Below are 16,949 nucleotides of genomic sequence, written 5' to 3'. Positions count from 1 at the left end.
CTTGAAGTCAAGGTAATATTCTTCTCTCTTTGAACCACTAAAACCCCATCAATGTAAAAAAGGAACCAGATATTTGATAATGCAGATTTTCCCATGATCAATACACTGCTGAACACAACAAAATTATACATACGTTCAATAGGCTCAAAATGCTGAAGAACGTGTATGTTGTCCAGCTGTGGGAACAGAACAAACAATTAGAATGCAAAAAAATATCCAATCTATTTAGAATTAAAAAATAAAATGGTGAGACAGGTATCAAAATATATCAAGTGATATCTGATATATTTATTCCACTCAATTTTTTTAAAAAAAAAAATCTTTTTGAAATTGAGTGGAATAAAAAAACTATCAACTGAAATTAGTTTATCTGCATCTGATCAGAAGAATATTAGCAGAGTTTTCCAGATAAGAAAAACACTCCTCCAGTTTGACTTTATAAAAAAAAAAAAAAGCTGGCTGATACATCAGAAAAACATCTCATTGCTATAGTAACAGCATCTAGAAGAAGAAGTGTTTACATAGATTTTTCCTAGATCAGCTCGTAATTACCTGTCTCTCTCTCTGACTTGTCATCCATAGATATGCCTCTTAGGCAGTTCAGGGTGAGTTGACATGTTTCAGGCACCAGAAGGAATTCTCTCAGTGGCTTACAGCAAAGGAACCAAGGGTGAACCTCCCCAGGGGGTCTTCATTTATACATTATTCCTCTGGTGCCTCTGGAAGAGGTTTATACACCAAAGGCTGGTCCACGAGAGCAGAAAGAGCATGAACAGGGCTTGGGGAGAGGAGAGGAAGCATCCTCACTTAGAGATACTACTTTAATTTAACTTAGAATCATTCTAGGCATAAAGAGTTTGATGGGTCCATTATCTGTTATGCTTAATAATATTCTAGCAGAACAGAAGCAATCTCCTTGAGGACAGACTGATCATTATCTGTACAATTTTAGATCACTGGACCATTCCTAATCCCTGATCCCAGAACATGTCTGGAATGCTGTATTTCACTAAATATTCATCAATATGTTAACTGGGGAAAAATATATGATTGCCGTGGTAACATATAAGACTTAAGATAACTGGGTGTGAACATTTTGTGGTATGATTAATTACATAGGGTGTAGAAAGACATAACTGATATTAGTTAAAATATTTTTCTTATATAAAATCCTCAATCAAGTGATGCGGCCTAAACATATAAAATATCAAAAGTAGCTACCAATATAGGTAAAATTTCCATTTAAAAAATCCATGATATTAAAATGCGGAATTAAAGTAAATATTCATTCAATGGTGAAAGTGTCCATTGCAGAGAAAAATATTCTGAGAATTAGATGCCTATGACTGTGTGGAAGAAGTTTGCCCAGCAAGACACTATGCAGGAAAAGGAGATATTTGAGCAGTTGGTAAAGTCATCGGCAAAGCCAGTATTCTGGAAATAATATGACCCTGCTGTGGACTGTTATTAAGTCTTGTTAGTCTTGAAAAAGCATCATACAACCTTCACGTGAGCTCTCAAAAAGACCAGCAGAAAAATGACTGTCTCTATGTCTTGTGCTTACTCACAAGGGTGTCTTTAACAAACACTAATACAGCCATCATCCACTGGGTACACCCTGTGTACCAAAAATATCAGGGATATAACAACCATTATCTCATTAAAAATTCTCACTACAACTTCACAGAGTGGCATTAGGAAAGTTATTCAGAGTTTTAGTTAGCAGGGAGGTAGATATGAAATTAAAGACCAGGTTTTAATAAAACCTTGTTTTATTTGTTTCCTTTTTTCAAGTTTTTTAAACATATAACATTCCTAAAAGGGAAATTGAACTCATAAAAAATGCTACTTTAAAGTCCATTACAGTAATAGCAGAAATTGTTCTTCTAATACTTAAACAAAGCCAGACAATTGTGAAAGAGACATGACTCCAAAAGATACTGGATTTCAGAGAGAAATTTCTGTATTTTTAATCTAGTACAGAAATGAAGGTGCCTAAACTTGATTCACTGTAAAACTTTCATAAGCTTTTGAAGTAATGCAGGGTTTATGCCACCATTTTGAATGACTGGGTTTGTTTTATTTTTAATCTACTCATACAGTAATTGAATAAAAAATTTGGCTCATGTACACTTCAACTTTTCCTGATCTTACTGTATTGACTTTCATACATTAACACTGTAACACTGTACCAGTGGTTTTCAACACACAGTATTAACAGATCCTTATCAATATGTGGAATTGAAAAGAGAAACTGGCAACTCCAAGAAAAACTCAGTTGACTACCTGGAGAGATATATGCTGGATTGGGAAGGCCTTACTTATAATATATTTCAACACCTTCTTTTTTTCAAAAGCAAACAAGAGTCAGACGATTCAGAAGAAATTTTACCATTAGTTTTATCTTACTTTCATTAAGCAGGTTTTTTGAGTTTTTGACACAGGGCTTTAAACAATACCAATTGTACACTTTACACATTGCCCCAGTTTCTTTAAAATGATTTTTATTACAGAATTGTAATTATTTGTAATATTTGGGTTCCTTTTGACAAAATTATACATACAAGGAATTTTATTTCAATCTCCCCTCACCACCATTTTTGCCCTAGTTTGAGGTCTGAGATCTTGATGGCTCCAGAATGCATATTCAGGTAGAAATTTGGGACTCATTGTTTCTAATTATATGGAGGGGATCTCTGGAACTTGGCCAGAAGCAATAACCTCACCTTGGAAGGTCTCCTATTTTTATTTACATTGTATGTGTTTGGGGGTCACAGGAAGGGATAAGAAAAATCATGGGTAATGAGCAAAAGCTATGGGCCAAGGCACTCAGTAATTTCCCAAGAGGCCATATGGAATATCCAAAATGTGAATCTGATTCCTTTATGAAGGCCACACTCATCCCACCAAAATCATCTATACTCACTGTTCCTCTTCCACATTTCTGAAATCATTACCAGCTTCCTACCGTCTCAATAAACAAGGCTCTGTCATCACTGAGTAACCCAGACTTTTGTCCCTTGTTGGAGCTCCATGGTCACACTTCATGGGAAAACAATTTAGAGTTGGGTGGAGTACCTGAATTAAGTATTCCAGGCCAAGAGGGCAGTTTGGCATGGGTGATGGCCGTGGCATCCATGGAACTGGAATAAGCTGATTGGGCCCAGGATATTTGCCAGGCTGATACTGGATAGGATGGGTACTACCAGTTGGTTGGTACAAGGGAAAGGCGCTGGGCAGCTGTGGACCATAGTATCCCATAGGCAATCCGCCTGGGTAGCCTGCAGTTGGAGGGACAGCCGGTCCAGGGGGTCCTGGGTTAAAAAACAAATGCAAGCATCATATATCATTAACACTTCAGAATACTGAAAGCGAGTGTGATTTATTTTTTTTTTTAAATGAAGATAAAATGGACCATGCAACATCTTCCTAAAAATAACATGCTGTGCTGGGCCAGATGGTGCACACCTGTAAATCCCAGTGACATGGGAGGCTGATGCAGGAGGATCACAAATTTGAAGTCAGCCTCAGCAACTTAGCAAGATCCTCTGCAAATCAGTGATACTCTGTCTCAAAATAAAAAATTAAAAAAAAATTTAAAGGAGGACTGGGGGTAAAACTCAGTGGGAGATTACCTATAGGTTCATGCCTAGTATAAAAAAAATTTTTAATTTCATTTTCTGAGTGTGTACCATCTACCAACCATGTACTAAGGGGATTTATTTATATATTAATTCATTTAATTCTCTTAAATGTTATAAGATAATTACAAAAATAAGGATTGAAACATGAACATGCTAGCCTCAAATGCATTAGATTCTCTCTTTGGAGATAATATATACACTTCATTAGTTCTCATAGGTTAGTTAGCACAAGGCCTAGTACATAATTACCACTCTAAATTTTTATTGTTATATTTGTTATTTTTTAAGTTTAGAAATAAAGTAAGTTCTATTTTACTTCAAAGGGATGGTCTAATGACCATCTCTTTAATTGAGTTTTGATTCAATCACAAGTTTTTAAATCCTCCTCTAGATCTCAGACTCCTCCTCGATTCTGACATCATTTAAATTTCTTAAGCAATAAGACTGAGTGGCTTAAGCAATAAGCACTTCTTTCTCTTATTTCTGAAAGCTGTAAAGTCCAAACTCCTGTGCCAGCCTGATTAAATCTGCTGAGAGCCCACTTCCTGTTTTCCAGGGGCCGCCTTCATGATGTCTTTTCATGGAAAAAGAATCCTCCTTCCTGGGTCACTTCTTAAAAGAGCACCAATCCCATGATGAGGACTCCACACTCATAACCTAATTACTTCTAAGAGATTCCACTCTGAGCACGATCACCGTGGGGATTAGGGCTTCAACAGGTAAATTTCAGGGGGACACAGTCGATCCACAGTACTTATCTATCCACCATTTCTCCTCACTCCACCTTCAAAACAGAACTGATGAATTTTGTCTTTGTCACTATAAGTCAGTTAAGGGATCTGGATTTCCTTAAAGAGATACAATATTGTATTAAGAGTAATGAAGATGATGAATTACCATACATCAACTGATGTGTGACTTTAGGATGTTTTTATTATACGAAATGTCTAAAATAAATAATTTTTTAAAATAATTGACATTAATAATTTTTTCATTCTTTTGCTTTCCCAATTTTTACAATTAATTAATTAAAGTCTGCAAGTAACTGAGCCGTGGTTGCCTACAAGATATGCAACAGATTCTGCTACCTCTAATGTTTTATAAACTTAACTGAAATCTCATTGGTGTACATGTTTATATTTATGCCCGTATTATATAGTATTGACTACCCCACCTTTGTAGCAACCTTGGAAATTGCAAACTGTAAGTTCTCTAAATTTTTATTCAAGATTGTTCAAGATATTCTGAGTCTATTACATTTCTATGTATTTTTTTTAGAATTTGTCAAGCCTACTGGGAAACTGGTAAAAATTGTGTTAAATCAGTAGATCAATTTGTGGAATATCACCATTTAATGATATTTACTTTTCAAATCTACAAACAAGGAATTCCTTCCCATTTATTTAAATATTATTTCAACAAAGTTTATAATATTCATTGTGCAAGTCTTATAATTTAATTAAACTTAATCCATATTATTTTTATTTCTTTACTTATTTGAGTCAATTGTTGTCACTATGTTGTCCAGGCTGGCCTTACACTCCTGGTTTTAGGCAATCGTCTGGTCCCATCCTCCTGAGTAGCTGGGACTACTGGCACGTGTCACTGTACTTGGATTATTTTATTATTTTTGATGTTACTGTATGTAGAATCATAATTTTACTTTTTTTTTTCAAATTGTTCATGGCCAGTGTAAAGAAATTTAGTTAGCTGGGCATGGTGGCACATGTCTATAATCCCAGTGGCTTGGGAGGTTGAGACAGCAGGATCGCGAGTTCAAAGCCAGCCTCAACAATGATGAGGTGCTAAGCAATGCAGTGAGACCCTGTTTCTAAACAAAATACAAAAATAGGACTGAGGATGTGGCTCAGTGGCTGAATGCCCCTGAATTCAATCCTTAGTACCTCCCCCAACAAAAAGAAATTTAGTTGGCTTTTTATATATTGATTGTGTGTGGGTGTGTGGGTGCATGCATGCTCCTTAGGGAGGATGGATATACATATATATATATATATATATATATACGCCTAGGTTTTATTTTGTTTTATATATATATCCATTCTTTATATGTGTGTATATATATATATATATATATATATATATATATATATATATATATATATATCCTGAAAATAGAGATAATTTTGCTTCTTGCTTTCAATACGGATGCCTTTTATTTCTTTTCCTTGCCTAACTTCCCTGGATAGGACCTCCAGTACAATGATGTATAGAAGTACCAAGAGAAGATGTCTTGTCTTGTTCTTGATCTTAAAGGGATCAAGAACAATCATTACTATTAAACACATTGTTAGTCGTGGGTTTTCTAAGATGATCTCTATCATTTTGAAAAGTTCCTTTTTATTCCTGACTTGTTGACTGTTTTAATCATGCAGGATGCTGGACATTTTCAAATGTTTTCTCTGTATCTATTGATGTAATCTTGCAGTTTTTTTCTCCTATATTCTATCAATAAAGCATAAAATTTGAATAACTTTCATACGACAAACCAATCTTTCACCCTTAAAATGAATTCCAAGTGTACTTCCTTTGTTAGGTTGCTGGACTTGGTTCCCTAGTATTTTGTGGAATACACCTGAATCTATTTATGGAAAGGTTGGTCTGTGGTTTTCTCCTTTGTGATGTCTCTATCTAACTTTTCTAGCTGAATAATATTGGACTCCTAGAATGAGTTCAGAAGTACTAACTATTCTTCCAAGGGATTTGTATCAAATTTTTTTTTGTTAAACACTTAGAAGAATTCACTAATGAATCCATCTGGGCCTAGGCTTTATTTTGTAGGAAATTTTTAAGTTATTAATTTAATCTCTATACTTGTTATATAGGTCTTTTCAGGTCAATATTAAATCATTTTAGTAAATTTCTATTGCTTGTATATTGGGTAAAATGGAATTTGTACATTTTATCTAGGTTTTCTGATTTGTTGGCATACAATTTCATAGTATTACATTATAATACTTTTAAATTTTTGCAACATTGGTAGTAATATCCTGACTCTCATTTTTAAGTGAAGCAATATGAGTCTTTTATTTATTTTTTTAATCCTTGGTCAAATCTGATTTAAAATTGCTTAACTTTTAAATTTTTTTTTCAGAGAATTGACTTTTGATTTTTCCTATTATTCTTTTCTCTATTTCATTTATTTCTGCTCTAATCTTTATTATGTCATATTGCTTGATTTAAGTTTCTTTTCTCTTTTTCTTTTTTTGGCAGAAAATTGAGTTATTGATTTGAAATCTTTGTTCTTTGTTGAAATGTGTTTATAGGTATAGATTTCTGAGTAATACTTCAGCTACATCTTACAAATTTTGTATACTGTGTTTTGTTTTCTCATTTCTCTTGAGATAGTTTTATGCTTACAGAAACTTTAAGGTGTTTTTAAATATCCTCATATTGATTCATTTTTCAGATTTAAATTTCTCAAATTTCCCTCCCTTATTCCTGATATTTAACTTTATTGCATTGTGGTATGAGCACATGCTCTGTTGGATTTCATCAGCTTGACATTTACTGAGCCTTGCTAACCAGTTGTCCATCCCTGAGGTTGTCCTCTGTGGACTGAGAAGTGTACTCTGCTGTTATTGGGTCAAGTCATCTACAGATACCTGCTATGTCTAGATTGGTTTGTAGTGTCTCCATCTTCTGTTTCCCTTTTCGTCTTCTTGATCATACACTGTTCTATTCATGATTTCAAGTAGGATGTTACTGTCTACAACTATTATTTTTTGTATTATCCATTTTGCTATTAAGTTCTGTCAGTTTTTCCTTCACATATTTGAAGTCCTTTTTATGTAAATACATATATAATTGTTCTTATTGTTCAACTGATCCTTTATTATTTAGAACTATCCTTTATGTCTAGTAACATCTTTTGTCTCAAAGCATATTTTTCTTATATGGATAGCTATTTCAGTAACACTTATCAACATTAAGTTTGAGAAACACAGTTTTGATGTGGTGTCTTACAAACTGAAAATGCATTTGTGGACAATAAAATCAATTTAATGATCCAAATTTCAATTTTTAAAATAAAATGATATAGACTAGACTAAAATAAAAAAGAAACATTCAAACTTTATTGCCAGTATACTAGACGCTCACTGTATTGAGCATGACTTGGTGTTAGTTATATATAAATGTATACAAGTGTATCTGCATATGCATTGTACACTATGGATGGGTTCTGGTAGCTAACCCACCCATAATTAACATCATCAATAATGTTAGAAGCCAATATCTTAGAGAACTTTTACTAATCAATATAAAGGAAACTAAGATTCTGTTGCGGAACTGAGAAGATGGAGACAATGTTAAATCATCAAGGTCTGTTGGACAAGAGCTTCTTTACCATGGCTGAAGAGATTTCTCTGCAGATTTCCTCCTTGAGGGGGAAAAAAAACCTAAATATAGTTTAAAGTGTGGTTTCTTTTTGAAGATTAAATTGTGTCCTTATAATGTGTATATGTACATATATGTGTTTTCTTGAGTATCTGCTCAAAAATTATTGGATTTTCAGTCCACAGGGAAGCAGGAAGGTGTTAGAGGTAAGTGTACTGAAGTTTCACCTCGTGCCCAGATAAATGTACTTGAGGGAACAAAGACTGGGACTGAGAGGTCCAACTTGGACTGTGTGGTTGGAGCCACATCAGTGGTGTGTATTTCTCCAAATTATTCAGGTTTTGGTGGCTGTGGGACTATAAGACTAGGGAATCTGGCGTCTTTGGCAATCAAAGATATAATGCCACAGAGCTGGTACAGTGCAGGGACTGATAGCTCCTGAAAAATGGAGCCAGCCCCATGGACAGTTGACCATGAAAAGTCCACTCCTGCAAAAGGAAAAGGACTTTTTGAGAGAGGAGGAGACCATATTGTCTCCCTGAGCCCCAAGAACTGGATCCCAGACATCAAACAGAGAAGGAAGAACTCCTGTTAGAGAGCTTGGCTGATGATGCAAAAACAACACAAGAAAAATTGTAGTAAGCACTTACTGAGCTCCTATACTCCAAGAACTGCCTTAATGAACTTACAAGTATTAAGTATTCTTATACTTATATCAATCTGTGTGTAGGTACTATTATTATCTTTAATTTACAGAGGGGGAAACTGAGGGATGCAGAAATAGAAATAGAATTCAAGTATTTTGACTGCAGAGGCACCCAGCCTTCATTCAATTATGCTAATACTCAGAAATAAGGAAGAACTCCCAAAAGGGGACTCTGTGGAGGGCTTGGACCTCCAGACTGGAAAAGCAACCCTAGGTAGTAGCTATTTAAGGTTCTTAAGTTGTGCATCACACAATCTACATCCCCCCCACCCCACCCCCCCACACACATATATACTGGGAAATCACTGGGGCAAAGAATCGTTCTGGAGTCAACCAATGCTGACAGAGCTCAGGAAGTGACATTCACCAAGTTCTTTGGAATGAGATATAGAGCACACCTACACTTGTGCAAGCCAAACTGGACAAAGGCTTTGAGTCCTATGATGTGGACATTAATCCTGCTTAAGGTTAGAAACAGAAAGAGGTACAAACACATGACTGTCTTTAAGGACACCCAATCCTGAGGAAGATACACAGATTAGTAAGAAAAAAAGTGAATGGGTATCATGAAGCAAATAACTGCTGTAATGATAGATGCATGCATAATGTGTTATGGGATTAGAGAGGAGAGACACTTACGCTATGTAGAGAAGGTACACTGTGACATAAATGACAACATATTGGAGCCAGCCAGCACCTCCTTGATGAGGAAAGATTTTACTGGAAAATAGACCAGATTGAGCAGGTGAACCGAAGAAGCTTTGTACTACAGAGAGAGAGAAGGCTGTGTATGGAGATTCAGTAAACAAAGAAAGACAGGTGGGAGTACAGAATAGGGAAGATCTTACTAAAGTGCTTGAACTCTATGTCAGTAAAATGGAAAGTGGAGTGGTTGTTTTATGTTTAGAACTCTTTGTATATGAGAGGGTTAGATTAGATAGAGGATCACTGTGAGCGTCCAAATGGAAGGAAGGATGTTTGACAGTGGTGAAAGGAACAGATGTGCAGAAATCATAATTAACATCTAAGAGACAGTGGTGACTTAACAACAGGCTGGGTGTGTGGAAAGAATTTCTGACTTGGACTTTTATGTGCCTGCAGAATAGGGAGAGATGGTATGAATTTGGGAGCAAGATGAAGAAGCTAGATGGAGGACTGTTGAGTTTGAGAACTCGTAGCTATCCTGAGGAAGCAGTCTACAGGCTGTTGGAGATGCAAATTTAGAGCCCAACAGACTGAAGTGGGTCGGGGACCTGAGATTCACAATGCAAACGAAAGCACTGGTGTTTCAAAGATCACTTATGAGGGCCTGTGACAGGAGGGCGAATGGAGGAGGTGAAAGTGGGAGGCTGGACAGAGCTGAGCACCAAAGGATGCTGGGAATCACCAGTGCTTCAGCGAAGGCACACAGAGTTCCTGACGGAGGCTGAATGAGAGTGAGCAGAAAACAGAGAGAATAACAGTGACTTCAAAGGAGATCCACTTGGAGCTGCATGAGATGAAAAGGCCTACAGCCATTAGACCACAATGTAGTCAGCATTAAATGAATAAAAAATTACACAAATTTTCTAAAGATTACTAGTCATCATATCACTTTAATGATATAAGGTACATAATGATTATCACACCATAGGAATTACTAATCAATATTCAGTTTGCTGAGTTGATTATTAATACACCATGTACTTTTAATATAAAACCAGAGCATGTAATAAAATTTTGAGTTAATGAACAAAGAAAGAAAATTATAATTTACATTAGGGGACTTATTCAGTATAATGATTATATTTCTAAGAAAAATTATTTACAAATTGTATGTAAATAAATGGTTTTTATTATAAGTATGTATTATCTAGAGTTAAGAGAAGTGAGAAAAAAAATTATGTGTGGAGAACTAGTATATTATTCTCCATTCTGAGCTTTGAAACTGAACTTACTGGTTCTGATTGGTTCTGCAAGAAAACATAACAGAAGAAAGCAAAACAACACATTTAATTTTGTGTAACAAGAGCCTCATACTTCCATAAAATAAAGAACTCTTATAAAGAACTATCCTACCAAAACTAGTATGAGAAACCGTACCATATGGGATTTGAGTTTTCCTGGTTATATTGTATATTACCATTCTTTCTGATTTTAAAAAATCATGCCATTTCCTTTTCCAGTAGAACTACATATAACAATGATTTATTTATTCTTCTAAATAAGAATAGTGACAAACTAATTTTTAGTAAAAGCACATACAGGTACTATAATGCAAGTGAAAATTACAGAATTAAATTTAAATGAATTTGTTAAAACCAAGTATCTCAAGCACAGTGTTTCAAGTTTCTTCCTGTGAATTACCAGAATACAGTTTATGTCATAAGTCCCTGTTTTCCCCCAGCCCACTGGGTGGTGATCAGAGAGAACTTTTATTATATGTTTAGAACTGAAAATTCACTGGTTGCATGCTCTGCACTCCTAGTATTTTTTCAACATATATAGTCATTTCAATTGAAGGGATGTCTTCTATTCTTTAACTAGTTTTTTTGACATTGAGAAAAATAGATAATTTTGCAGATGAGCAATGTGATTTACAACCAGTGTTTGCTTCTTTGGAATGGCGAACTTTTCACTTTAATGGATCCAGAGTGATTGCTGAATATAAAATAGGTTATGTACACTGTTTTTCACTGAAGTAAAATACAGAGAAATGGTTAAATAAAGTGTGGCTGGACCTTAGGAGTGTCAGTATGCGGATTTGGGAGCGGTTGGCCAGTTATAAGGTGCTATAATGGATCTCATCTGCAGGACAGGAATATAATTTAGGAAAAGGTCAAGGAAGGTCTGCTGTTTTCAGAATGCACTGTAGGGCCCAAGGACACACGAGCTCTATGGCTAATAGAACAAGAGCAAAGAAAAGGTCTCTGCCATCATCCTACAGAACCTTACCCAGTCGTTTCCACCTCTAAATATACATTTAAATTACCTATTCAAAAAAATAGCACTATCATATCTAGAATTTTCTAAATCTCTAAACAATACTAACTAAAATCATTTATTGAGTGAAAAGTAATTATATATTAAATTTTTTACACATTGCCAATTTGCTTTCTAAAAAGAAGTGAATAACTTAAATTTATATTAATTATATAATTTATAGTACTTAAACATAAGTACCCATTGTTCTAAGTCACCACCAAAGTGTACTGAGACTTAGAAATTATTTGTCAGAAGGACAAGCTCCTTAGCCAGCACCCCCAGCCTTCTCTTCCGATTCTCTGCACGTCCCCTGACGTCTGTCCCATGCAGGCCTCACACAGACCATGATACACTTTTGAACATAGAACATATAGTTTTTTTCTGCAAGAAATAGTCCTTTTCTTTGAGAAATTCTTACCACGACAGCAAAACTTAACTTTCTCAGGGCTTTCCCAACCCCGTGACAGAGTCAGATACTATCTTGATGGCCCTAGAGTATTCTCTTCTTATGTCCATAGTAGATCACAGATAACATAGTAGATCACATATAACATGCTATCAACATTTGTACAACTTCCTCCTCAGTAGCCAGTCCATCCTATGAGGACAATAATACATACTAACTGATTGACTGTAAAACCCTTGGCATTCTAACAGCTTTCAATATTTACTTAATGAATCAATTTATTATCATCAGTTAATGTGAAAATCAACTTTAACCAAGTACTATAGTTTTCTAAATATTTATCCTACCTGCCACAAAATGAGAATTGTAGTCAGGAGGAGCATCGGGGTGTGCATCTGGTGATTTTATTTGAGTTTCCATTTCACCTGTGGGCTGCTCCTGGGCTGTAGGGACTAGATCTTGAGGAAGAGAAGACATGATTGACAAGGGTAATGATAACATAATTATAAAATGCAATCATTTTTCTCTTTTGGTATGCATCAAGGAATATGCTTATATTTGTTATGAAAAGCTATAATTCGTCATCTATTACACATTAACCTACTAATTCATATTATAGATTTTAGGCCAGATAAATTAAAAGATAAATCTAAGGAATTCATTGTGCTTGTGACTAGAGCAATAATTTTCACACTTGTGGCTCAGCTGACCTGAGGCTCACTCCTGCCTGTATAATAAACTCCCTCATGAAAACAAAGAGCCATTTTCCTATCATATGGAGAATATATGCAAATACACAGCGACTTTAATTTCTCCTTATTCTTTTTGACAAATGGTGTTGAAAGAAATTTAGTATTTACCACCACAAATACTCAGTAGTTTTGAAAACCGGTAGTGGAGCACATGTCTGTTGTGTGCAGATCACTCAATACTTGGTGACTCACATTCTTACTATGTTCTATCTAAAACCGCCTATCATCTACAGTCACTGCTAATGGGGAGGGACTGAAGTCCCTCTGCATGTTGATATACCTCGTCCTCCAATTGAGGATAGAGAGATTTTGCTTTTCAGTCTTTCTTTGTTAAGAAAATGTTCTGAATTTCCTAAGCAAACAGCTAAATTCTATCCCATAGTAAACACAGATTTCATAATCATGGTGTTCTCTCTTGCAGTTGCTAGAAACTGCAGTCCTACCCTCAGGCCTTCTCTGTCAAGGCCATATGTCACTGTCTACTCTTCACCACTATGGCTCTATGTAGACATATTTTTACTTCTCTAATTCCCTCCACATACTCAAAAGATCTTTCGGTATATATGGGCCAATATGAAATGTTATTTAAACCATTTCTAATAGACAGATAGGGATGCTCACATGCATAAATGAATACATGCAAACACACACACACACACACACACACACACCTCCAAATGCTAAATAATAAAAACCTTCAAAATGATAACAACTCCCTTTTTAAGGAAAGCAATATCACAATTCACATTTGAAAATAAATCGAGTTCAAATTTATTCATGAAACTGTACCTGACATTTTGAAGAAATCCAGTCAATCCTGAAAAACAAAATCAGTTAATGCTTTTACATACATATACACACATATATATATACACACCCAATATGTACTTACTGTTATTACCGAGTGATAGATGTGAAAACTTCTGTAAGTTCTTAGCCTCCAGTACCCTTCTTTCAGTAGTTCATGAATTCAACAAATACTTACTGAACTCCTATTATATACCAGACACTATTACAGAGGCTGAGAATACAGTAAAACAAATACAAAACCCCAACAACTTCTGCTGCTCACTCTGCTGCCGTTTAGACTTCAGTGGGGTGCAAATAAAAGAAACGAGTCCCTGATAGATCAAGGAAAAGAGAGGGCACAAGGGAGTATCAGTTTTCAGGCCAGGGAAACAGTGGGTGGTGATGACTTTAACTACAGAGGAAGGTGGTGGGATAAATGGAAGGACGGGAAAGCAGGACTCAACAGTTCAGGCTGAGGTATGTTATGCTTAAGAAGAGGCCAAAGAAAGACCACTTGGACTTTTAAATGGAAAATATGTATGTGAATATTATGAGAAACACTTGATGAAGGAAACTGGAAGTTGAAAGAAGGGGTGTGGTGGACTGAAATTTAATTTTCCAGATTCAATCAGGATTTGTTTTCTTTTCTTTCTTTTTTTTTTTATGACTTCCAGATTTCTGAGTTTTGGGTGATGAAAAGGAACAAAGAGAACAATTTCAACAGAGGCTATAATTTACCGAATACTTATCAAAGACCAGGCAAATGGCCTTGCACTTTATATATATGTGTATATATATATCATCTCTAATCATACCAACATCACTTTAATTCATAAATGGCCAGTCCAGTTAAAGGCAAGTACTTCTAAATCCTAAGACCATTCCCTTTTCACACATCACCCTGTTGATCCGAGTATGGGATGTGGCAATTTGTGTCCAAGTGAAGTAAAAAGTCACCAGAGTGAAGTGATAGGTCAAAGAAGATGAGCGGGCCATCCAGGTGGACCACTGGATGCAATGAAAACCACTGTGGCATGAGGCAGTGTGTAGATTCTTGGCTCAAATGATCGTCTGGCCAGAAGAGAGTTCATCCAGTCCTGGACCATGTCCACTCACCTTCAGATCTGTAGTAAGTACAGTATTCTGTGTATCTCAAGAAGTTAAAAAAAAAAGGCATTTGGGCCCCAAAAAGACCCAATTCTAGGTGAGGCAAAGAGTTCAGCGAGGTAGTCCTATTCTTCAACAATGCTCATTCCTACTATTTAAGAAAATGACCATGGCTTTCTGGAACTTTCAACTCTAAACACTCCCAAGGACATACTCACAAGTGACTCTTGGAGACGTACACAGTTACACACAAGGGGCTTTTGACACTCCTCTTCATATTAAAAGAAGTAAAAAAAAACGTGCCTAATGTCCATCAGTGGTCAACTATTCTGGTCTATTCATACAGTGTGCCAGCCAGTGTACCATAGCCAAAACAGACCACAGCTACACACAGAGACAGAGTAAGTCAAAATTCCACCACTAAGCAAAAAGGCAAGTGTGGGTGAATATATATCGTGATTCCATTTTAGGATGTTCAAGAGGAAAGCGAAACAAAACACTCTCCTTTACAATATGTACTATGTACTTACTGTTATTCATCATACTAGCTGATGAATAAGAAAAACCTTAGGAAAATGGTTGTATGAGGAAGAGGGGTTAAAGGGGTTTGGTAGTGGTCTACAAAAGGCTCCAACCCTGTCATGTTCTAGTCCTATCTGGGTGAATGGAAACAGGAGTGATACGTTGTCCTTAGGACTTAAAGGGCACACATATGTTTAAACCTGCATCTTCATATGCAAAACATGATTTTACAATGAACAAGAATCATTGGACAGTTATATGTAATCTTCTTCTAGTTAAGTCTAGTGCTCCTTTTTGTTGTTGTTGTTGTTAAATCTGGGGATTGCAAAGTATCAAGAGATCATGATCACTATTGAAACTCCATGACAGCCATGAAACCAATTCAAACAGATTAAAGTGCCTTGGTGAAAAGGGTCAAGATTATCCATCTTTCTTTCCACCCATCCACTTAGCCATCTGTTCATCTATGTATCTATCATCTATGGAGCTATCAATAGTGGCAAACTCTATGGAATGGTAAAATGAGCAAATTTTAATAATTGCTAAGTCTAGGTGAGGACATAGATTTGAAAATTATTAGTTTTCAAGTATTTCATTTTCAAAATAAAACTTGAAAAAAACCACAGAATGTTGTATCCCAATCCTTACATAATACCTGTGGGGTATAAACCTCAAAATCTTGACTTTTATGATAGTCCTGGTTGATCCTATAATCAGGCACACTTACAACTGATATAAAGAAAACTAACAGATCATAGCAAGCCGAAATTAAAAATCCAAATATGATTTAAGTGATTGAATAACAACTTGAAAAGGTAGATTGATCAGGGCTGGGGGTGTAGCTCAGTGACAGAGGCTTGTCCAGCATGCTTGAGGTCCTAGGTTTCATACCCAGCAGCACAATTAAGTAAATAAGCCAATCTGTAAAACTTGGATATCTATAACATTTTAAAAATCAACTAACATTAATGAATTGAAGTCAAGGAAATGGCATAGTGCCTCACAAGCTGTAGGTGCTTGAAGGGATATTTACCTCCCCTGTCCTTTGGACTTGGACTACTAGTTGTGTATAAACTCACAGATCTAAGAAAAACAACAAAACCCAAGCATAAAAACATAAGAAGGGGGCTGGGGTTGTAGTTCAGCGGTAGAGTGCTCATCTAGCATGTGCAAGGCCCTGGGTTCAATCCTCAGCACCACATAAAAACAAATAAATAAATAAAGGCATTATATCCAATTACACTAAAAAAAATTTTAAAAAAAGGAAGTGGGGGACTTACATCAAAATATATCATAGACAACTTGTCTAAAAGTTAATAAGGGAGAAAAACTTAAATCTAAAAGCCTATTTTGTATTTTGGACTACTATTTGTGTTTTTCTTTTCACCACCCTTACTTTTCATCCATTTCTTATACAATTTTACAACAATTTTAGTCAAAATGTTTTGTGAAGCAGGACAACTTCTAGCTGGGCAAAGCTAGAATGCAATGACCTTCATACTCCATTAACTTCTATGGAAATACTAGGTAATCAGTGAAAAAAAAAATCAGAAAAATGGTTGTATGAGGAAGAGGGGCTAAAGGGATTAATGGTGGTCTAACCTCACAGGTTGAAGAGATGACTTTTGGCATACTAGATGGAAACTGGTCTAGAAAACTGAGCCATGCCTCCCTAACAGGTCAGTGTTACAAGGTCCAGACAA

General features: G+C 35.7%; 1 protein-coding gene across 3 annotated transcripts in view; it reads right to left on the bottom strand.

Moving 5' to 3' along the window:
• The window catches only part of Plscr4 (phospholipid scramblase 4), a 40,219-nt gene that overhangs the window by 12,126 nt on the left and 11,144 nt on the right, over nt 1–16,949 (bottom strand). For 2 of the 3 annotated variants that reach the window (XM_071615847.1, XM_071615848.1), the window contains exons 1-3: nt 12,424–12,595; nt 3,079–3,314; nt 134–176 (exon numbers count right to left, since the gene is read on the bottom strand). In XM_071615847.1, coding sequence (XP_071471948.1) covers nt 134–176; nt 3,079–3,314; nt 12,424–12,577 — 433 coding nt within the window. In that variant the 5' untranslated portion in view covers nt 12,578–12,595. Of the gene's footprint in view, nt 1–133; nt 177–3,078; nt 3,315–12,423; nt 12,596–13,617; nt 13,646–16,949 lie in introns of those variants that run through there. The other variant, XM_071615849.1, reaches the window with a different exon arrangement.

This window comes from Marmota flaviventris, chromosome 8 (assembly GCF_047511675.1).
Source record: "Marmota flaviventris isolate mMarFla1 chromosome 8, mMarFla1.hap1, whole genome shotgun sequence".
Lineage (NCBI taxonomy): Eukaryota > Metazoa > Chordata > Mammalia > Rodentia > Sciuridae > Marmota > Marmota flaviventris.
The sequence above is the reverse complement of the archived record's forward strand: the minus strand, read 5'-3'. Positions and strand labels throughout refer to the sequence as shown.